At 46.1% G+C, this 24,489-nt stretch overlaps 1 protein-coding gene across 4 annotated transcripts in view; it reads right to left on the bottom strand.

The window, feature by feature from the left end:
• LOC142566724 (serine/threonine-protein phosphatase 2A activator-like) overlaps positions 1 to 24,489 on the bottom strand; it is a 149,486-nt gene that overhangs the window by 22,168 nt on the left and 102,829 nt on the right. For all 4 annotated transcript variants that reach the window (XM_075677583.1, XM_075677584.1, XM_075677581.1 and 1 more), the window contains one exon: positions 17,774 to 17,874. In XM_075677583.1, the coding sequence (XP_075533698.1) occupies positions 17,774 to 17,874 (101 nt within the window). The remainder of the gene's footprint in view (positions 1 to 17,773; positions 17,875 to 24,489) is intronic.

Below are 24,489 nucleotides of genomic sequence, written 5' to 3'. Positions count from 1 at the left end.
AAACAACCACCACGCCGCCGCCGGTCGAAACCAACACGGCACACACCTCAACTGCCGATGCTAGAAGTTCGCTGATGAGTAGTGGCGCTTCGCCAGCATGTACTGATCAGAGGCTGTGATGCGTCGCCGGCGTCAATCAATCGGAGGCTGCGAGACCTCCAGCTGCTATGCCTATGATGGCCGCCACTGCCAAGATGCCAACACCAAAGATCATCCGAGTTCTTTGGACGTACGATGCGCGCAACAGTGTTCCTAAAAGACAGTGTTGTGATAGTAGGCTGACAACGACATGACCGACTTCGAACGAGGCCGACAAATCCAACCTCCCCACTGGGTTCCGCCAGTCTCAGCGATATCGTCTCCTAAAACATCCAACCGAATCACGATTGCCGCAATGTCTGTGCTTGGTATATGCGTATTTTGTCGTGTGCGAAACGAATGAAAACATTCTTTCGAACTCCGCAGTCTGGATAATCAGCACTCACCTACTGCCGATATTGTTTGTTACACGTAGGCCTAGCGCGTCCATCGAGTTTATAACTGGCGAGTGAATGAGCCCAGGTGGAAAACTTTGTTGAAGGAAACGAATTTTCAGTTCTGTTTGGCGCTGCAGTGATTTAAAATATGGCACTCCTGACTTCGTGTGTTATGTGATGTGGTGAATGAACCATGTGGAACTTCGGGTGGTCAACCGCATCGTGTTTTGTGTGGTCTCCGGTGACCACAGAGGAAGACATTTAGGAGGTGAAAATCCCATCAGCGCGAGCAAGCACGGGCGACCAGATAAGGTCACAATTGTATGCGCTGACGGGGCCGTATGCAATGGTGACGCCATGCGGCGCGTCGTAGAAGCCACAGCGAAAAAAATTTTAAAAATGCAGCGCCCGGGCAGGCGGCTCTGGCGCGCTCTCCGGCCACTTCTTACGTGCCCTGTCAGGCGCGCGTGGCCGAACGGGAGCAACACGCTCGACCGGTTGCCCTGGCAACCGAAACGGCTGCCAGGCGCCGCCAGCAAGATAGTGGCTCCGCGGGCTTGTTACCTTTTCTGGTCGCCGCAAACAGCGGAGTTTCCACTCCTAAATGTTTCTAGCTCCATGCCGGTGACCCAAGTTTAACAGGCGAGCTCTGTGCTGTTTCCAGTAGCAAAGATAACTTTTGAAAACGAAAGACACCAGTAGCCCAACAATGGGAAGTACGTACGTCATCAGCCATGCCATCTGTTTCAGCTGACAGTGCGCTATTCTGTTTGGCATGTGAATCGAGTCCAGTACAACTTCACAGTACTCCGTCATTCACTTTTTTCAAATGCATGGGCTAGTTGGGGATAAATCGTTTGTGCTGCACTCAAGAATGCTGACACACTGAAGGAAACATAACAAAGCGCAGTCATGTTTGAGTCAGTGTGTCCTTATACTTCAGCACTGCAAAAAGAAATGATCTGTTTACAATATGTGCACCGTGCGCAGTGCATAGCAGGGCCTGCATCATGCAAGACCTATGCATGTAGCAGCGTATACCAGGATTGCTATGATGCTTGCTTGAGAAGCAGCACCTACTGAGTCTATGAAACTGTAATTGGCTTTTGATCTTTTTTTGTTTATGGAGAGGGAGCAGATGGTGCGAGTGTATTATGGGGAAGGTGAAAAGGTGTCATCAGTGCTTTGTGCAGTCGGTATGCTTAAACTGCCCAAATCTCTTCAGCTTCCCCAAAAATGTTTCTCGCTGCGATACTATAAACTGTAAGGTAAAAGATTGACTCAAAGCCATGTTCCTAATGCACTTTCACAGAATGGGTTCGATTAACAAGTTAATACTTCCACTGCAACATTATGCCAGTGTACAGCATATGCACTTGAAAATAAATACATTCCGTAAAGTTGTATTATGACTGGGCCTACAATAACAAACTTTGTAGTAGCACTGCAAAAAAGTGCTGCCATGGGTATCAGCCACAACAAAACTGATGTGTGTCAAACTAGTACTTCCTTGGAGGCACCCCTATAAAGACTGTTCGGGCCCTTCCCATTCTGGATATAACATTCAGGTCTTCTCTAGACTTTTCTGCATATGTCACCAGCACTGTATCGCATTCTTGGTTTTGTGTCCCGTGTCTCCCTTCCCCTGCGAACCTGAGGTTTTCCAAACACTCTACACTTCTATCCTTCTGCCACGGCTTGAGCACTGCTCATCAGTATAGTCCCTGTACCAAACTCACATCGCTGACAAACTTGATTGTGTTCAGCGGTGGGCAACACGCACCCTCTACTCCCATCTTTTCGGTCATCGTAAGCTCATGCCAGCCTACGAGGATTGCCTCAAAGCCCTCAAGTAGTGGCACACCCTGCAATACCAGCGCAACATTGCAATAGTCTGTCTATTCTGCAGGTTGCTTGATGGCTCTCTGTACAGCACTCATCTTTCTTCTTCAGTCCATCTGAACAAGTAAGTGGTCAGCACAGCCCGAGCCCCCTCACGCCTGTACGGCCCGACACCACGACTCCATGCTTATATCTAGCATACAGAGCTTTCTCTTCACCCCCCCCCCCCCCCGGCCATTCGGACTCCCCTTCCTTGTGACTGGACTAAATTGGCACTCCTGCGCTTTGTGCACCCGTCGACTGTGTGCTCTGCAATTGAACAAATGTGAGTGCATATGTGTGTGTATAGGTGTGTATGTGTGCGCACATGGAGCGGGGGGTGTCTTCTGCACCCTGTGAATTCTTGCTTAGATGGCTGGCTTTCAGAACTACGAAATATGACCGAGTTGTTGTACAAGGTGGCGCATGCTAGCTACATATCCGTGCTAGATATGACTAGGGGTTACTGGCAGATGGGGCTAGAGGAGGAGTCGCAGCGACTCGCCGCTTTTGCTACACCTCGCAGTTTGTATGCTTGGAGAGTCATGCTGTATGGGCTGACAAACTCGGCCGTAACTTTTCAGAGAATTATGAATAAGGTCTTATGTGAACATTTAGAATATGCCATGGCATATATTAACGATGTGGCCATATTTTCGACAACCTGGGCAGACCAGATGTTGCATCTTGGAAATGTGTTGGCCCCCCCAGGCAGGTGGGCCTCACAGCGAATCCACCTAAGTGCAAGTTCACGCAGACAAAGGCGAAATACCTTGGTCATGTTGTCGGACCCGGGAAGCATTCCCCTGATCCAGATAGCACGAGCGTCATCTTTAAACTGCAGGCCCCAAAACCCAAGAGCGATCTGAGGCCTGTACTGGGCCTTTTTAACTATTACCGCAAATATGTTCCCGAATATTCTAAGGTGGTGTGCCCCCTAACTGACTTGACAGGCCGTAGGATACTTAAGGTGATCCCGTAGAGTGAGGAGGCAAAAAGCGCATTTTGCACTGTAAAGATCGTATTATAATCATGGGTTCGACGAAAGTTCTTCTGGTCAGGCATGGAAATGAAGGGAATCACGGTCACTGACCAAGTCTGATGAATAATCTGACGTTTCGGAACCGCGTACGGGTTCCTTGTTCACTGAGTTGGACAGGAAATCGTCGTCACTTATATAGCCAGCACGTGACGTAATGAACATGCGTAAACGGCAGGCATAGTCCCCGGTGTCCGGTTCATCGTAGCTGGCATCGATTGAATGATTAGAGATTCCAGCAACTGTTGGGATGACACATTCTTTTCTTTGGCAACAACAATGGCATTGTCCCAGTCAATCTTGTGAATGAACCCTCTTGCCGGTAAGACCTCGATGCATGTCGAAAACTCATTCGCATTTGTAGCAAAGATAAAGGACATCACGTTGAGTGAAGATGATGCTTTGGTCTCATTCGACGTCACATCACTTTCACTAGTGTCCCAGTGAATTTGGCAGCAGCCACGTGCAAAGAAACCCTAGAAGCAGACAGTGGTCTTCCTGGTCGCATGCCCTTCGACGTCCCTGAAGTTAGCGAGCTGCTGCGCTTTTGTCTAAGCAACACGTATTTTTCTTATGGTGGCAGCCTTTATCAGCAAACGCATGGCACGGCAATGGGAGCGTCAATATCGGTCACCAAGGCCAATCTACCGTATTTACTCGCATAATGATCGCACTTTTTTGTCAGAAAAAATTGACGCACATTCAGGGGTGCGATCATTACGCGGGTTAAATTTCCCGCGAAAAGAAAAAAATTTTTTCATCCCGCGTTTGCTGCGGGTGCAAGACACGAAAACAAAAATGGCGGCCGGCGGAGCAAGCCGAATGCGCCGAACGCGATTTTTTTTTTCCTTCTCATGAGTACATTACGTGCATTGAAACAGTTTCTTCCATATCAGTAATGAATAATATTTTTAATATCGGCAAGTTTGCTGCAATAATGTAGCCATGTCCACTTTGAGGTGGCAGAAACAGATGGGCGCGCTTAGCTGCCAGTGACATAGAAACACATGGCGGGCATGCTGCAGAAACTGCGGCATCTGTCTTCACTACTATCCTAATACCGCACGTTTGCACTAAGGGTGGGTGAATATCTTAGCTGTGTTACCAGCGTTGGCCTATGAATAAGGTACACATTTAACATATCAGTGTAAACGTTGCTACTATCATTGCCGCTTGCGATTTGTTGCGAGTCCACGAGTGCAGATGAGAAGAATCGAAAGGCGCCTTTTTTTGTTGTTGACCACAACCATTACAAAGCCTACACATAATAAAGGCAAGTTTGGTTGTACCTCTTTTTGTCATGGAAGTGCGGAAAGTGAAGAAAGTAATGAAATGAGGCATCTACTTAAGAATGTTTGGTGCGTGCAGACCACTTGGTCTGTCTTGAGTTGTTCGCGTAGCATTCGACAGATGGTAAGCGCAATCATTATTAGCTAGACTTGGCACACGACATATTGCTGCGGCAAGTTCGGGGTGCAATCATTACACGGGAAATAAAAAAAGCCGAATTTTGACGACAAAATTCAGGGGTGCGATCATTACGCGAGTGCGATCATTATGCGAGTAAATACGGTAGTAATGGAAGCCTTGGAAGGGAAAGTGCTGGCCACATTCAACCCGGCACCTAAAGTTTTTTATTGCTACGTGGATGACTGCTTCTGTATTTTGAAGAAACAAGACATCCAACGCTTCCTGGACTGCCTGAACGCCCAAAATGCGCACATACAGTTCACCGTGGAACACGAGAGGGACAACTCGTTGCCTTTCTTGGATGTACTGGTTCGTCGGGATGGGGGCGCTCTCGCCTTCTCGGTATATAGGAAGCCTACACACAGGTCGTTACCTTAAGTTCAATTCTTGTCATCCTGTCGGCCACAAGACATCCGTAGTGTCGTCCCTGATAACACGCGCCGTACGCGTCTGCTCAGGCGATGATGCACTGAAAAAGGAATTACGGACAATCCACCATGAACTAACCTGCAACGGCTATCCTAGTTGTTTCATATGCAGGACCAAGAAGCGGATATTAGAGCCAAGCTCGGAGAAAAACACGACAATCTTTGCACGTGCAGCCATCCCTTACGTCCAAGGAATCAGCGAGGCACTGTCGCACGTATTTTCAAAATACGACTTGCGCATTGCCCACATCCCAACCAGCAAGCTCCAGAACCAGCTCATGAATGTGAAAGACAAGTTGCCTGTTGAATCATTCCCAGGAGTTGTGTATAAGATACCATGTGCTGATTGCCACAAAGTATATATTGGTGAAATAGGGAAGTTCTCTAGACGCCTCAAGGATCAGAAATGTGACGTAAGAAATAATAGTCACACAACGAATGCCATTGCCGAGCACGTGCAGGAACATAATCACAAGATTGACTGGGACAATGCCACTGTTGTTGCCAAAGAAAAGAATGTGTCATCCCGACAGCTGCTAGAATCTCTAATCATTCAATCGACGCCAGCTACTATGAACCGGACACCAGGGACTGGTGTCCGGTTCGGTGTTTACGTGCGTAAACAGATGGGCATCTGTTTACACACGTTTATTACGTCACGTGCTGGCTATATAACTGACGATTTCCTGTCCAACTCAGTGAAGAAGGAACCCATACGCGGTTCCGAAAACGTCAGATTATTCATCAGACTTAGTCAGTGACCGTGATTCCCTTCAAAAATCGTATTAGCATCACTGTCGCAGTTAGCGGCACCTGATCACGATCATGAGTTTCTGTTGACAACCGATGCCTCCGACATAGCGGTAGGGGCTTGTGGAGGGAGACCAAAAGCCGGTTGCATTCTTGAGTAAAAGCTGACAGCTGCACAGGCAAAGTGGTCAGCCATAGAGAGAGAGGCGTTTGCAGTTGTGTGGGCACTGAGGAAGCTTGACACCTGGCTATTTGGAGCAAAAATAAAGGTGGCCACAAACCATAATCCGCTAACATTTCTGGCTGGCTCTGCGTCCACCAGCGCAAGGCTGATGCGCTGGTCACTTGCGCCAGAAATATCAATTAGATGTTGATGTTGAGTTTAATGGCGCATAAGCAACTAAGGCCATCATGCGCCAATCGCAAGGTATAATGTAGGAAAAAGCTGGGTAACCTCAAAAGATCCTTTTGTGATAGAGGACCCTGAAAATTCCAACAAATTAAATAAAAAACCTCAGCCTTCTTCTCTGACATGAGAAGGTGGATGAGGTGTGTCACTGGATGTAAAAGAGAACAAGGTCAGGCTTTACAATTTTTCAAGGAAACCGGTTTCTTTTGAAAAGCTAAATACATGAATTGTCCCAACCAGCGCATCTTCACTTAAAATCAATGAAGAATGAAAAGGAATGCGTTTGCTGTAAAATGGCATAAAATATCTTTTTCTCAATGTCTCAATTGTCTGCAGGAGAGTAAAATGTGGGTAAGTTTGTCTCCGCATTTGTCACAAACAGGCTTGTCTTTTTTTGTCAGCAAGTAATTATGGGTAAGGTGTGTGTGTCCAATGCAGAGGTGACATAAGACAACTTCAATAAAACGTTCTTGGTGTGAACATGACTTCCACTCTTCTATGATGGGTTTTACAAGGCGTAGCTTATTGTTCGTTTGATTGTTCCTTGCGGACTGCCATTTTTCTTTGTTTATGGCACACTAATTTCATGCAATCTCTGTAAGGAATTCTTATTTTTTTTATTTCCTTATTTCGAGCTTTCGCTGCACTCTCGTCTGCTTTTTCATTTCCACAGATTCCTACGTGGCTCGGTACCCAACAAAATTTGATATTTTGTCCCCGCCTCGTGGCTCCTGTTATGTTGTGTAGGATGCCACCGATTACTGGCAGAACTGCATTCCTAGGCTGAAGTGCTGTAAGTATGCTTAGTGAGTCTGTATAAATGATGCTGTCTTCAATTTTTTCATGTATTATTCTTTCCACAGCCATGGAAATTGCATGGCTCTCTGCAGTGAGAATTGATGCACATTGCGGCAGCCATACTATTTTTTCCCAGCTATTCTCTATCACAGCACATCCCACGCAGTGTGCAGATTTGGAACCATCAGTATAAAATGCTGTATATTCCATACATTTTTCTTTTAGTGCTAAATATTCTTGTAATATATGTTACTGCGGCGTTAGTTTTTTCTGAAATTGTATTAATGAGAAGTCACAAACAGAAGGCAAGCAGTACCATGGTGGCAGTGGATCGGGTTTCTGGGCAATATTAGGCAGTGTGTCCGTTACATGTAACTCTTGTAATTTCTCTTCAAAAGGGAGAAGGAGTGGTCTGATAGCCTGGGGTTTGTTTGCGAATAGTATTCTAGATGGGCATTTGTTAACTATTGGGTACCATATATGCTTTGGCAAGGAACGGATTTTTAGAACATATGAGCATGTCAGCATGCTTCTTCTGTCAGCAAGTGGGGGTTCGTTAGTTTCTACATACAAACTGGTTATGGGCGATGTCCTGTAGGCACCAGCTGACAAGCGTAAACCTAAATTGTGTACTGGGTCCAATCGTTTCAAATATGATGATCTGGCAGAGCCATACACTATACACCCATAGTCCAAGGAGGGGCGTATGACGGAGCAGTATATTTGTAGAAGGCATGCCCTATCAGAGCCCCAGCGTTTCCGTGAAAGGACTTTAAGTATGTTGAGTGCCCTAGAGGCCTTGTTTTTCACAGTGTTTATGTGAGGTAGGAAAGTGAGCTTTTTGTCAAAAGTAATGCCTAGGAATTTGTGCTCATTTTTTACTGGGAGTTCGGATTCACTAAGGTGTAGGGTGGGATCAGCCTGTAAACCTCGTTTCAGCGAGAACATAACAGCCACTGTTTTCTGCAGAGAAAACTGGAATCCATTTTTATCTGCCCATGTTGTTAGTTTGTTTATTGTTAACTGTACTTGCCTCTCGCATGTTGATACGCTTGATGATGTGGAAGCTATCTGCAGGTCATCAACATAAACTGAATACATAATGAATTTCGGAATTATTTGTGCTAGGGAGTTCATTTTTACAATAAAGAGGGCAGTACTTAAGATACACCCTTGTGGTGCCCCATTTTCCTGATTGAACTTCTTTGAGAGAGTTGAACCGAGGCGTATATGGAAGGAACGGTTGGACAAAAAGTCACGCAAGCAGATTAACATCCTGCCGCGAATGCCCAGATCTACTAGGTTGCGGAGAATGCCATACCTCCAGGTAGTATCATAAGCCTTGTCTAGGTAAAAAAAAAAAAAAAAAGAACGGCAAGGCAGTGTTGTCTATGGATGAATGCCTTTCGGTACCTTCAGAAATGCCTAGCTTCTCTAGTTTTTTCAGACCCCTTTTGCCTGCATAATTCTCAGGCACTAGTTCAGTATTTGAGAGAGGAAAATCCTGGTGATTGTACTGCTTTTAGTATGGATATCGAAGACCTGTATTATTCCTTGCCGCATGACGGGTTGCTAAATTCCGTAAATGAGTGCATTAAAGAACAAGTGCAAGAGTCTGCTTTTATTGACAGATGCGGTGTTTCCACGGGAGCTTTTCTAGAAATTCTTTCAATGTACTTGAAGTCGACGCTGATTGGGTGGAGAGATGGCGTTTTTCTGCAGAAATCAGGCATTTGTATTGGCTCAAAGGTTGCCCCTATTCTTAGCAACATTTACCTGAGTAAGGTTGACAACTGCTTAGAGAAAGCCTTAGGTGATAGTGTTATGAAGATATTTAGTTACGTTGATGATTACCTGATTTTCTGTAATAGGGAAGAATTCGATTCCGCTGCTACCTCAGTAAATGAGCAGTTTAAACTTTATGGGGGAGGATTAAAGTTTACCCAGGAATTTCCTCAGCGACGCGTAATTCAGTTTCTTCACACTTCCTTGATCTTTGAACAAAATCATGTTTGTTGGCAGTACTCCCCAAGATCTTCGAAGCCGTTGCTAAACTTTCAATCCAAGCATTCTAAATTAGTAAAAAACGAAATTGCCATGTCGTGCCTTAAGTCTTCCCTCACCGGATCCTGTCTGCACAAAAATGAGCGCCAGTTTTAATGCACAGTTCCGGCGCCTATTAGAAGCAGGGTATCCTAGTATAGCGTAGGCCACTGTGGCTGAGCGCCTAAAGAAGTCGGTTTCCAGAGGGACGGACGTGATTACAGAAAGCAGTAATAGCAAAAAAAAAAAAAGAGTTGTGGCTATTCCATATATTCATTAAGTGTCGCACATGTAGGCTTAAAAAAGTTGCTAGTACATATGATGTTAATGTTGCTTTCACTGCTCCCAATAAGCTAGGTAAGATATGCGCTGCCGTACAGAATAAAAGGGAGCGGGAAAAAGGCAAAAAACGAACTGATATTTGTCCAGTGAAGCACAATAAGAACAACAGTTTTACTGACTGTCGTATGGGTGTGGTTTATAAAATTCCCCTTAGCTGCGGCCAGTTCTACGTAGGGCAAACGGGAAGGTGTATCAATCAGAGGCTAATGGAACATAAAAGGTCGTTAATCGGTGGATCGCCTTCTAATCTTTCGCTACGTTGCCGACATTGTAACTGCACGCCAGAGTTAGATGAATGCGCGATATTGTACAGGCATAAGAATGAAGATACGTGTCTTATGGTAGAGGCATGGCATATCTATAATGGTGGAAGTGCGTGCGTGAGTCAGCCTTCGATTACTTTACATAAGGAACAGATTAAGTACCTTAACAGTTATCTCTCACGTAGGCCGGCACGTTTACCCGATTGACACGTGGTGTTACCATTCCTGTGCATGCGCAGATGAGTTTTGTGCCTTCTTTCTTTTTTCGCCTCAGTGCCCCCTTCAGTTGATAGTCGGCGTTCGTGTTGTCCACTTCTCTACTCCTGTGTCCTGTCTGCACGCCTCACTTCTATTTTGCATAATGCCTTTCGGATTGTGTTTTCAAGTCGAATGAGGTGATCAGTTGTAGAGCAAGTTTTTATAAAACAACACTGATAGATGTCAAGTAGTTCACGGGAGTCTAGAACAACATCAATCTAATATTCAGAATGCTTTCGAAAGATTTCGCCAGACAGCTGGTAAGGGTTATTGGCCTATAACTACTGGGAGATGTCGGTGGCTTTCCGGTTTTCAAAAAGGGTACAATAATAGCTTTTTTTCAGGCCTCCGGTATTTTTCCTTGTAACAGTATCTTGTTAAAAAAATTCAGAAGTGCATTTAATGCACTTCTGCATTTCATAGTGAATTTCGTCAGGCCCTGATGCAGTTTGTTTCCCAGCAGACAGTACTCTAGTGATTTCTTGATGAGTGATTAAACTATTATACGGCTCATTTATGCTGCCACTAATCGGAAGCCTTTGCTTTTCAGCCATGTTTTTATATTTTAAAGATGACTCAGTGTAGTGTGAAGAACTAGAGACTGCAGCGAAATGTTCTCCTAATATGTTGGCCTGTTCCTCTATACTTGTTTGGATGCCAGGGGTCGTCAGGAGAGGAATTGTAAATGGGGAGTAGCTACCATGGAGCTTTCGTACCTCCTCCCTCATTTTTTTAGTTGTGACTGTGCTATTTATTGATAAAACGTATGCTTACCATGACATCTTTTCGGCATTACAGCGGACGTATCGTGCGTTAGCTCGTGCCTTTTTAAAGATTAGGAGGTTTTCCCGAGTGGGATATCTGTGAAAGACACCCCAGGATTTATTTCATTTTCACTTTGCTTCTTTGCATTCCAGAGTCCACCACACCTTGTGATTTTGTCTCACCACTCCTGAAGTCTGGGGGATAGCTAAACGGGCAGCAGCTAAAATATAAGTTGTGAATAGTTCATTAAGATTATCGACACTAAGGTCCTCAGAAAAGACTTCATACAGATTGGCTTTTTCTCTAAACAGTGTCCAGTCAGCTGCTTGGAGCTTCCATCGTCGTGGTTTGTTTGGGATGATTTCAGGTGAGGATGGAAGAGTGATTATGACTGGTAGATGATCGCTTCCATATAGGTTGTCTATGATGTCCCATTTAAAATCGTTAAAAATAGAAGGTGAACTAAAAGATAAATCAATACAGCTTGGGGAGCAGTATGTTGAATTGCCAGAATTCAGCAAACATTATTGCTCAAAATAAAATCTATAATTTGTCCTCTCGTGTCTGTTTTCTCGCTTCCCCAAAAACAGGAGTGCGCATTAAAATCCCCAACTAGCAGATAGGGCTCTGGTAATTGTTGGAACAGGTCCTCTAACTCATGAAGGGTTATTTTTAGGTGTAGTTCTAAATACACAGAGCACACGGTAACCATTTTGTAAGAGAGCAAAGTGGCTGCCACAGCTTCAAATTTAGTTCTTATTTTGACTTCACGAGCTGCGATGCCACTTTGTACAATGATGGCTACCCCTCCTGAGAGCCTGTTTGCCTGCTCTCAGTCACGGCGAAAGACTTTATATTTTTTGAGTACACTTGTATGCTGAGGACCTAAGTTCGTTTTCTGTAGGCACATTGCTACAGGAGAGAAAGAATTTATAATCTCTTTTATATCACTAAAATTATTTAGGAGTCCTCTGCAATTCCAGTGTATTAGGAATGCCATGTTGATTTATGTGTGTGGGGTAGGAAAACGTTTAATTGGTTTTCGCCCCATGATTCGGGGGTTTTCATTATTAGTACTATCGAAGGAGTTCCGCTGTCCCTGTGACGCTGACGGCACGGAACTACCCTGGCTCGTTTCCATTACCTCATCAGAGGCACTGGAGAGTCGTGCAGACTGCACGTCGGCACTTTTTTCAGACCTCGCCTCGTGGGCAGAGGCCTTGAGGCTTGCCAACCCGAGGGACGGCATAGCCTGCTTTGTGGCTGGTGTAGCAGCGTGAGCTGCTACCACCGGGGGTGAGGATGGCTCCGTCCCAGCCTCATTATGTGTGGTCTGGGCAGGTGCCGGAAGCCGGTGTGGTGGATCGCCCTGTCGCACCACATCGGCGAAGTTCATGTATGATTTGAGTGAAAACTTGTGTTGGACTAGGATGCGGTTTCTGGCCTCTTTGAATGAAATGTTCTCAATTGTTTTCAATGTAATGATTTCTTTTTCTCTCTTCCATGAGGGACAAGATCTGGAGTATGCATCATGCTCTCCTTCACAGTTCCCACAGAGAGGTGCTGCTTTGCATATTTCAGAAGTATGGTCTTTGGATGCGCATTTCGCGCAGGTTTTGCGACCATGGCAACTCTGGGAGCCATGGCCAAATCTCTGACAGTTGAAGCAACGTCGAGGATTCGGTATGAATGGGCAAACTGCAACTTTCGTATACCCAACTTCAACTGTCTCTGGAAGTGTGCAGCAGGTGAAAGTCAAAATTAGGTGCTGGGTGGTGAACTCTTTGTTGGCTTTTCTTAATTCTCTGAACATTGCTCACGCTTTGTTTGGAAAGCCCATTTAGCATTTCTTCTTCGGAGAGATCCAAAAAGTCAATTTCAGAAATCACCCCGCGCAATGTGTTCAGCGATCTGTACGTTGAAATTGAGACGGGGATGTCTTCAAACGACCCAATATTAGGAAGTTTGCACAATTGAGCTTTAATTTGGATTTCTAACAGTAGGTCACCGCTAGCAAGCTTTGTTACTTTATAGCTGGTGCCTATGGCTTCTTTCAGACATCTTGCTACTGAGAACGGAGATAATTTTCTAGCCGGTTTTTCTGGCTTTTCACTGTGTATCATGTAATACTTAGGGAAGACTTCTTTGGTTGTTTGGAAAAATATCAGCAGTGACATCAGTCCACCCTCTTTTCTGAGGGCGATCTGGTTTGGAGAGAGGAGGTGCCATGGGAAAATGTATTATTCGGCCACGATGCCAGCCACTCACCATGAAGCCCTACAAGGGGGGCGGGAAAGGAACTTGTAAGCAAGTCCTGCCCACGCCAGCTGTACAGCGCAACTATAACCAAATATGGCTGAACTCAGGACAGCTCGCCATACAAGGTTAACCCTAGCCACCCAGGAAAACAGGGAAAAACGCAAGAGAGGAGGAGACAGGAGAGTTGTGAGAAAGGAGATAGGTAAGTGAAAGATGGAGGGGAGAACAGGAAAAGGCGACTGCCGATTTCCCCCAGGTGGGTCAGCCTGGAGGTGCCGTCTACGTGAAACAGAGGCCGAAGAGGTGTGTTGCCTCCACCGGGGGCCCTAACGGTCCGACCACCCGGCATCGGCTCAACCCCCAGGATCCCCCTTTCCCCAGACACGGCTAAGCTGCGCATGGCTACACGCGGGAGGGTCCAAGCCTCGTGTACTCGGGTACGTGGTGTCGCAACTCACCAAACGCCTGCTTACGCAGATGCCCTGCGGGGAATATCAATTAGAGATAGTTCACATAAAGGCACTGCAAACTGATGTGCAGATGTGCTGTCGCGGTTAGATGACGGGGAGGGTGAGTAAAAGCCTGATACAGGAAGTGCGCAGCCAATGTGGCCTTGCTAAGCGCTTGTGTGTATAGGCCTGTGTATGTGTGCGTGCGAGTTAGTATGCACATGCCCATTTCCAGTGTTCGCGGGTGCTGCGGTAGACAGGAAAGCTATTTTGTCGTTTTTACCGCAGATGCATGGTGGACCTGATAGAAAATTTGTGCTCGTTCTTCATGAATTGCAAGAGCCTTTCATGGTGTGTTGTGTGGTGTTTGCAGGTGGTGTGTGTGAAATGTCACGCTGGCAACAAGTATCCCCATGACATTCTTGGTGAGAAGGAGTGGAGTTCAGTGTTGTTTGTGCGGGCGGCTGCATGTAAGGGTCACGCGAGGTGGTCAGAAGAGACGTGTGGTTCGACACCAAGATGGCGGCGCGGAGAGTTATAGCCATCGGGGGTGGGGGAGCTGCGGTTTACGGAGAGCGTGTAAGAGAGTTGACTGTGAGTTGGGGCTTCTGCCAGTCAGTTCGCAGAAGCAGTGCCATGGCTCTGAAGTCAACCCCTCACCGCTGAACCGCACCAAGCTGAGACATTCCGCAAACAGACCAGATGCCCCAACGGGGTGTGGAAGTGTTTTCTTTGGGGAAGTGTGTCTTGCGAGGCTGTGAGATAAGAGACCTGTTGCACTGCAAAGGATCTGTGCTAACGGCCTTGAAGTATTGGAACTCAAGATACTGTCACCCTGGAGTCCTGTTGTGTGTACACTGCGCACACGGCAGTGTGATTGGACGAACGATGGGGCGAGGGGGATGTTGGGATGCTTTTAGGTACGTGCAGGGCCGTTGGAGGGGGAGTCAGTGGAGATTCAGGTAAGAGAAGGAAGACCAAAATTGTAACATGATTATAACTTTTGACTAGTAGTCTGATGTCCATGTAAATACTTTCCATTCTGTCACTTGCCCATTCTATCTTAATAAACAGTTAACCCCTTGCAATCAACGTCAAAGCCTTGCATACTGTAATGGGACTTCGCGACATCCACAACACCTTCAAGTTTCTTTCACCGACATTGAGGTGAACATCAACTTTAGGGAAGCATCTTTCTAGCCATATAAGACTTTATGCTGAAGACTGTTGCATATACCGTACCATTACATTCACTGATGGCCTTCAGACAGCAGCAACATGGTGCGAAAGCTGTAGCATCAAGTTAAGTTTTGCAAAGTCTAATGCCATTTGTTTTACTAACAAGATTGCTCCACTTTTCACAAATTGCTTTCTAGGCAATGAACAGATGAATGAGATAAGCAGTTACAAGTATTTAGGTGCTGTTTTCAAAAATAATCTCTCTTGGAACGATCATGCAGAGTGTGTGGTGGCTAAGGCTAGTCGTATGCTAAATTTTTTTAAACGTAACTTCCAGCGAGCCCCACTTAAGGTGAAAGAAACACCTTATTTTACAAACATACACCCAATCGTAGAGTATAGCTGCTGTGCCTGGGACCGAGAAAAAATCATGTCGATTAATCAGCTTGAGCGTGTATACGCAATAATGCAGCTCAGTTCATTACAGCTAACTACTGCGGATGGCCTGTCTTGGTACTCTGGCCCTGCAATGCTGTTCGAAAGAGCTATACGATGACCGTCATGAACCAGTCTCATTCTCCAAGGGCGACTTGGTGCTTCTACAGACCCTGCAATGCAAGCATGCATTATGCCAAAACTTCCCGTCTCAGCATGCAGGCCCATCTAGTCATTCTCGACTGTTTAAGTGAGCTCACTTATGTAATAGCTCACTTCCTGTGCAATGGTTGGTGATCCAGCAGAACTCGGGTGACTCGCGTTGTTCGCCTGACATGTTCCTACCCTTCCTATCCATCCCGATTTATCTGATGGACTTCGTCTGCTACCGAAGGAATGTAACAGAAAAACTAGGATAGGATTGATGAAGAAAAGGAGCTATGGCTGCACAATTACCCCCATGATCTGTTTTCTGCAAATAAAGCTTTTCATCGCAACAGTTTACTTGATTATTGTTCAAACATGACAAACGCATACAGGCATAAAATGCAGGGATCGTACAGGTCTCAGAGATAGAAATTGAAGGACTTTCCCGATCAAAGCTTTTTCAAGGGTGCAGAGCAGCATCCTATGGAGCAATTTCTTACTATAAGAATGTTTCCAAGACACAATAGCTAAATAAAGTAAGTAAAGTCGGCACTTTAGTTCATCATTTTGAAATTTCCTTATATGTATTGAAGCTGGACCTTTTATGCAAATAATCACAGTCGCTGACACACTTTTCTAGCACCAAAGAGACCATATAACTTTTCGCATTATCTTTCAATATGGAAAAAAAAATGAATTTCACCAAGGAAAAAAATCATTTTGTTGAATTCATGAGTCCACGACCAAAGATAAGGTGTCATGGCCTTTGATGATGTCTTTACATTGACGATACGAAACAAACACTGCGAAGCTTTCGCCTCCACTCCACCGCCGTGGCTGATAGCATTGCCTGCAGTGAGATGACGCTATAATCCATCTTGGCTCACCCTCTTTGCACCCGCCGCAGATTACCTCCAAGGCGTAAGGGCGGTGTGAAGAAAAACAAAGCAAGCCAGTGCACCCGCTTTTGTGCCCCACATCTGATGCAGCAGGACTTTGCCGCATCACAAGCCTCATGTGCTTTTCTTCCCGTCTCCCTTCCACTCCTCTGAAGCAGGAGTCTGACAGAATAGGGGTGGAAGGGAGGAGAGAAGCATGAGACGGTGTGACTGTTACAAAGGTGCGCTGTGAGGGCCCACGGATCAAAGGCAAGTGTGTGTGGCCCGCAGGCCACCATACGTAGACGAATAGCCAGGCTGACTGTTGTGTCAGGTTTCGGAACTCACTTCCTGTTGGAACCTGTCGTCCTCGCTTCTCGACCACCCTGAAAAGTCCGTGCGTCCCTTACTGAGTGATGCTCAGCGCTCCGACGCCTCGTGGCCATTACGTCTCTTGGTTCTCAGCCCTACCCCTCCAACCCTCGCATCGGTGACTCCAACACCACACACGCTGTTGGCTTCGAAAGTAGTCGTCAGCTTGCAGAACACGCGAGTCCATTCCCACTCATGTGTAACCGAGCAAGCTCGAATGAAATGCATTCAGCACAGACCCATGAATTGCACAGTGATGAATATTGCACGTTGCTGCCGTAACAGTCTTTCCATGAAGTGTGTATGTGTGTGGTGTGCGATGGTTTTGTTAAATTCAAACTGTAATGTAAAGATCCGAGTGAACGTAGGGGTAGAATTTGTTTTGGTCAACTATGGAATCCTAGAATGCCACCTGCAAAAAACTCTGGTTTACAAGAAGAGAAACCTGGTGGCACAGCCATCTCCAGTTCGGCATCCCATTCCCGGCATCACTCAGCGAAATGATCGAGTGCCATCAACGCTTTCTTGTGGAGCGCATGTTGAACTGGGAGGAGGCCTTTAGCGTTCTTGAAGCAGAGCAGCGATCTGCTCTTGTTGATAACAAAGGACCACAGTTTTTACGAGCCATCCATATGCACATGCGAGCAAAACTAAGTGCACTTTGTTCATCTTTCCTCCATATGGCAAGTAATGCCTTTCAGATTGACTCTCTTGTTTGGCAGCATCTGCCAAAACAGTGCCGTTTCAAATTTGTCGACATTAAATATTTCCGATGCCGCAAGAAGTAATCATGTCTCCACTTGGAGAAGTGCACTTGCAGGGGCGCGGCAACATTTGATATACCAAATGTGACAATGAGTGGGAGTTCAATATTACATTGCTATACTTTTGCATGGGACTTTCAAAGGGATTTTAGAACTGTTCAATATAATACTCGCACATATCCCAATTTGACATATCTAAATCGACTGTGTTATGTGTTACTAAAGTGTGTCACGAACCATTGTAACCCCAAAGTAGACCTATTAGGGAACACAGCATATAAATGAAGTGAGCACAAAGTGGCCTACTTTAAGAGCATGCAAGACAAAGGAAGTATGGTGATGACATAGGCCCTACATTCATCACTCACCTTGCTAATGAACTCTATGCAGCCCATGAACATGTAGTCCCTCGAGTGTGCCTCAGAAAAGCCGGCCACTACGAATGACTTGGGCTCAATGGTTGGATGATCTGCAGAAAATAAAGAAAACAAGCAGTTATTAATTTTTGCACCTTTATCAGAGGTCAATGCAAGGCTAAGCAAGTTCATAAAGATTCACGATTTAAAGAAAAGCAGGATAGAGGCATAAGATAAAAGGACAACTGATCAAGTCTTTTATTAGCTTGAATTGTAAATCGAATCATTGCTGGGAGTCGACAGTTGTCAGTTGCTGCAGTGAAGCGAATCAAGATGCATTCTAACAGTTTACTGCACCTTGACATCGTGTGACTGGAGCTGTACTCCAAGTGGCGACACTAAACCTACGACTTCTGGCATGCTGCACACATGTTCAGCACAGCAGTTTGCTTCCTTCGTGATGTAGAGTGCATGCCGAAGATTCTTCTAAATTCCTGTACAACAGCACAGCTCAGAAGAGCAGATATACACCATGGTGCCACGCATTCATTATGAGGCAGGAAGGGGGCTTGAGTGTCATACTAGCCGAAAATTGCACGGCTTGCCGGCTCGATGCACGGCAAGCCATGCAGGGTGTGCGCCCTCTTCCTCCGTCGGGCGCGATGTGATGTCGAGTGAGCGCGGCGCGTGCGGACGCGTTCCAACGTGTACTTCTGGTTGGGGCTTTACAGTGGCAGCCACCTGTTTGTTGACCTGTTGTCATCTCGCAGCAAATCCGGGATGAAAAAAATTTGTTTTTCTTTTCACGGAAAATTTAACCCGCGTAATGATCACACCCCTGAATTTGCGTCAATTTTTTTGACAAAGAAGTGCAACCATTATGCGAGTAAATACAGTACTGATGCCAATGCTCCGCTGGACCCCGTGAAGGACAAGTTTTGGAAAGCGGCATCAATCATTGATGCTGTCAGAAGTCAATGTCTTGCTTTGCAACCTCTCGCTGAAAGCAGCATTAACGAACAGATGGTGCCCTTTATGGGAAGGGTCCCCACTAAGCAGCTTGTGAAGAACAAACCAAACCCTGAAAGAATTAAAAGTATTCGTCTCCTGCAGTTCAGACGGCATGGCGCATGATCTTGAGTTCTATCAGAGGAAAGGCAATGGGGTGAGCAAGGACCATTCACATTTGGGTCTTGGTGGATCGGTCGTGATCCAGCTTGTGGAAGCAATCCCATGCGGAATGAACATGGGATGCTACATGGAAAATTATTTTTCTTCAGTGCTGATCTTCAGAGAGCTGAAATTGCTTGGTATTTTGGCTTCTGGTACGATTAGGGCCAACAGAACTCTAGGCTGTGAGCTCAAGAGCAAAAAAGAACTGAAAAGTGAAAAGTATAGAAGCTACGACTTTAAGATTGCTAAGAGGAAAACGTGGTCATTGTTCGCTGGCACGACAATGGTCAAGTCAACATGGTCTCTACAGTTGTAGGATTAGGGAACATTACTAAGTTGACGAGATGGAGCAAAGTAGCCATGGAACATGTTGACATCAATTGTTCGCAGGCAATCACCGAGTACAATCAATTTATGGGTGGCGTCGACAAGCTCGACTTTTTGATGTCACTGTATCCCCTTCAAGCAAAGACGAAGAAATGGCCAGTAAGAGTAATCTCCCACTTTATTTGGTTCGCAGTGTGCAACGGCTGGCTTGAATACATTACGACGCTAATGCAGAGGGACTCCCCAAACAGGAAGTGAAAGATGTTATGGCGTTTCAGTCAGACATTGCACGGAGCTTGATTGCAAGCAACAAGACTGTGCCAAACAGGAGGGGAAGACCAAGCACTAGCTCTCCAAAGACTGTCCGAAAATCACGTGTCGGCGTGCCCATGCCGACAAATTCTACAAGGTTTCACGGCAATAACCACTGGCCCATTCACATCAATGCCTACTTCTCACAAAGGTGCCGAAATGCAGGCTGTGTTTCAAAGTCTTGAGCTTGCTGTCACAAATGCGGAATTTTCCTCTGTCTAAGTGCCACAAATGATTGCTACTATGAATTTCCCATCAAAAAGTAGGAGCCATCGGATCAGGCAAGCTGAGAAGCATTGGAAATGCACGCTTAAGTACTTCTGACAAGATAACAGTACCCGAAAATAGTTGTTCCTTGTGTAAGTGGTCATCAACATACTTTATGGCCTAGAGATGCTATGCATACAAATGTACACATCACAAAACATTTTTATGGTTAACAGCGCACACAGACTGGGACAGAGTAAGGAACAATGGCACACAGTGCTAATTGGCGCTGTGTCCCATTGTTCCTCACTCTGTCCCTGTCTTTGTGCGCTGTTAACCCTTTAAGATGCTTTACCAACTAGCCCACCAAGCCATCCTTGTAACTTCAAGAAACATGTTTTTATTTATATCACTCGGCTTGGGTCGCTCTTTAGAGGAAATATTTGAAGGAATGACAATTTTTCTTTGTGTTTGACTTAATTTGTGCCTGAAGAGGATATAAGTGATTTTTTTTTTTTCATTTGCCTGTGTCGGGCACACACTTCTTGCTGCCTTATCGGTCTTTTTGGTTGTATACTGCAAAAAACTTGGATGTTCGAGTGAAAACACCAGCAATTATGTGAACTGATTTTTTTATGTGCCCTAACAAGTGAATCTTGCTTATTTATGTGGATCTAGCTTTACTATATTTGGTGTTGTATACAGTCAACTACTGATTATTCTGACCCCGATTATTCAGACATTCTTGATTATTCTGGCAGCCCTGTGGCACCAACTGATAGACTTAATCATAAGGACGACCAAAATTTTGGACACTTTCAATACATCGTGCAATAATTCAAACTTCGTCTGCACGAACGTGTGCTAATATGGATGGCCACCGAGTCAAGCAAAAATAGACACATTTTCGTTTTTAGACGTGGCCAGCATAGTCACTGGCCATGCCGCGAGTGCTCCACGAAACAAGCTACTGAAGCCAAGTCGATTTAGTAGTCGCCAATGAGAATTCGGTGCGTGCATTGACTGCACTTTCGTCTTTCTGTAGCAACAACATGGCGGACAAGATACACGCCGCGACTTTATAGCGATGCCTTCTGCTCGATTCTGTGCCACTCTTACCATCCACTATTCCAGGCCGGCTGACCATGCTTCGGATAATTTCGCGCTTCGTCAGTAGTCAGAGCAATGCTACTCACGCTCCGACTCCTGACGATGCACAAAATGTGTGAAAAGGAATAGCATGAATGGCATTCCTAGAAAATCACGGCCATGGAATGTCTAAGTCAAGGGACAGTGTATGTGCGAGCAGCAACACGCGTTGACAAACTTGGGCTGTATTCATGACCAGTCACTTTCGAAAGATACTTCAATTTTCACACTATTTCACATGACTAGCAGCAGTGTTTTAGTAAACTAATTAGATAGTGTGCTTGGCACTGTACCAAGAATGCCCTCACTCACAGATGCTCATGCACCTTGCACAAGCCACGCGAAAAACGGCGTGTTTGGCACTGTGCCAAGACTGCCGTCGCTCGCAGATGCCGATGCATCTTGCACTAGTCGCGCGAAACAGTGCGCTTGGCACTGCGTCAAGAATGCCGTAGCTCACAGGCGCCAATGCATATTGTGCAAGTCACGCAAAAGATAGTGTGCGTGGCACTGCGCCAAGAATGCCATTGCTCGCAAATGCCGATGCATCTTGCGTAATTCACACGAAAGACTGCATGTTTGGCACTGTGCCAAGACTGCCGTCGCTTGCAGACGCCGATGCATCTTGCACTAGTCGGGCAAAACAGTGCGCTTGGCACTGCGTCAAGAATGCCCTCGCTCACAGACGCCAATGCATCTTGTGCAAGTCACACAAAAGATGGCGTGCTTGGCACTGCGCCAAGAATGCCATTGCTCGCAAACACCGATGCATCTTGCGCAAGTCGCACGAAAGACTGCATGTTTGGCACTGTGCCAAGACTGCCGTGGCTCGCAGACGCCGCTGCATCTTGCACTAGTCGCACGAAACATGTGCGCTTGGCACTGCGTCAAGAATGCCCTCGCTCACAGATGCTCATGCACCTTGCACAAGCCACGCGAAAGACGGCGTGTTTGGCACTGTGCCAAGACTGCCGTCGCTCGCAGATGCCGATGCATCTTGCACTAGTCGCGCAAAACAGTGCGCTTGGCACTGCGTCAAGAATGCCGTAGCTCACAGACGCCAATGCATCTTGTGCAAGTCACGCAAAAGATGGCATGTTTGGCACTGCGCCAAGAATGCCATTGCTCGCAAACGCCGATGCATCTTGCGCAAGTCACACGAAAGACTGCATGTTTGGCACTGTGCCAAGACTGCGGTCGCTCGCAGATGGCGATGCATCTTGCACTAGTTGCGCGAAACAGTGCGCTTGGCACTGCGTCAATAATGCTCTCGCTCACAGACGCTCACAGACGCTCATGCACCTTGCACAAGCCACGCAAAAGATGGCATGCTTGGCACTGCGCCAAGAATGCCACTGCTCGCAAACGCCGATGCATCTTGCACAAATCACACGAAAGACTGCATGTTTGGCACTGTGCCAAGACTGCCGTCGCTCGCAGACGCCGATGCATCTTGCACTAGTCGCACAAAACACGTGTGCTTGGCACTGCGTCAAGAATGCCCTCGCTCACAGACGCTCATGCACCTTGCACAAGCCACGCAAAAGATGGCGTGCTTGGCACTGTGCCAAGAATGCCCTCGCTCGCGAGCGGCAATGTGTCTTGCAATACAGTCACGCAAAATTGAAGTTTTCACAAAGGGAATCACTGGTGCAGCAGCCGTATCCCAATGCGGGCACAATGCAAAAAACGCTTGGAATTGGGTGCATGTTAACCCTTTGAAGGTTTTTGCCGTACATGTATGGCGGCGGTTTTCTGTCCCGCAAGGTGTTTGCCATACGGGTACGGTTTCAACCCTCTGTTTGAAATTTCGCGCCATAATGACGATGCGTGCTCACTGGGAGGTGCTGCCACCTGTTAGGACTTACAAGAAGTGTTTGAAATTTGCGCTACCTTCTTGGGGAGATAAACAGAACTGATTTCTAGATTCAGCGCGTCGCGCAGACTACGGCAACACCCCTTTTGCGGTTTCGGTTTCGCTGTGCGATCGCAATGGAGGCGTGCCAAACGTCATTTTCCTCTTTGTCGGCACTCTCTTGCAGAGGCAGTGGAAGTTAATTTCTATCTTGATTGGTGCTGCTCTTAGCTTGTTTATAACCGCCGCTCATGAGGTATTCTCGCTTTCAGCGGCAACGCGCTTTCGCGGTTTCGGTTCCTCCATGTGATCTCAACGGAGGCGCGCGAAACATGATTTTTCGCTTTGTTGGCACACAATTGCAGGGGTGGCGGAAGTTGATTTCTATCTTGATTGGCGCTGCCCTTAGCTTGTTTATCACTGCCACTCACGAGGTATTCTCACTCTCTGCAGCAACGCGCTTACGCGAGAGGGTGCCTCAGACCTCTGCCCAAGGCAGCCGCACGCAGAGAAGATGTCATCTGCGCGCCAACACAATTCGTCACTCCAAGAGAAGAATATACACGCATTTTAGGTTTGCCGACTGCGATAAGGCACTGTGCGGAGACCAGTGTTTCAAGGAGTACCACACTCTGATATACTATTGGAACATTGTGCAGTTCTGAGTGATGCCGACACCAAAATACTGTTCCTAATTTTTTTTTACTATTTATACCCGACTTTATACATCTTGTACATTCAAAATCCGCAATAAAGTAATTTGACCACCTGGGAAAGTTTTTTTCAAAATAATTCGACCCTCAAAGGGTTAATGAAGACCAGGTGTTATGAACCCCCACTGGGGACCTTCTAACCACATTCCGTTTTTGGCACACAAGACCCCAGAATTTATTTCAATTTATTAGGCCCAGGAAGAAAATGCAACTTGGTTGACAAGAACAATGGCAAGTATGGCTGGCAATCGTCACACAGAATCCCCTGCTCAAGTCCATTTGCTATTGATACATGCAGCACTGTATACTCTAGAGCAGATGGTGATGCTTCAATCGGCTTGTGAATGTGCAACAGCAAAACCTTGTGAATTCAGATTTCACAGAACTAAAAAATAACTGCCGAATTAAATGAATGTCAAATTATTGTGGGTATCAAGAAAACAATAGATAAATGCTTGCTACACAAATCCACCTTTTTTCGCACAATATCAATGAAGAAGCAATAACTGTCGCCATCTCGAGACTGATTAGTGCTCACAGCGGCGAGGGCCTTGCGATTTCTTTAGCAGTGCGGCCCGTTTGGCCTTGGCACACTACCTGCATCTTCATTAGATTAGACACGCTTTTCAATACTGCGTGCACATTCCGAGTATTTTTTCGCCAGTGAGATGGTCGGCAACAGATTGTCCATCTATCGCGATGCAGCTGCAGGTTTGATGCCCATTGTGCAGGACACGGTAGAATCTGTCTTCATCCTTGACAGTTTCCGCCGTGTTTCTGACATTGTGTGTGCAATGTGTTGAGTCAAAACAAAACTACTACTTGCTGCAACTGCTGCGGATGAAATTGCAGTTGCTATATTCATGGAATCAAACATGGTGACTGCACAGTTTTGAAGGCATGCGGGCAACGCATGCAATGTGTCAGAATGAAACTAGTGCTCACCGCAACTGCTGCAGATGAAACAATGGTCATTATGAACGTGATCGTGA

The sequence above is a fragment of the Dermacentor variabilis genome, unplaced genomic scaffold, assembly GCF_050947875.1.
Source record: "Dermacentor variabilis isolate Ectoservices unplaced genomic scaffold, ASM5094787v1 scaffold_13, whole genome shotgun sequence".
Taxonomy (NCBI): domain Eukaryota; kingdom Metazoa; phylum Arthropoda; class Arachnida; order Ixodida; family Ixodidae; genus Dermacentor; species Dermacentor variabilis.
This window is presented reverse-complemented; position numbering and strand designations above follow the sequence as displayed.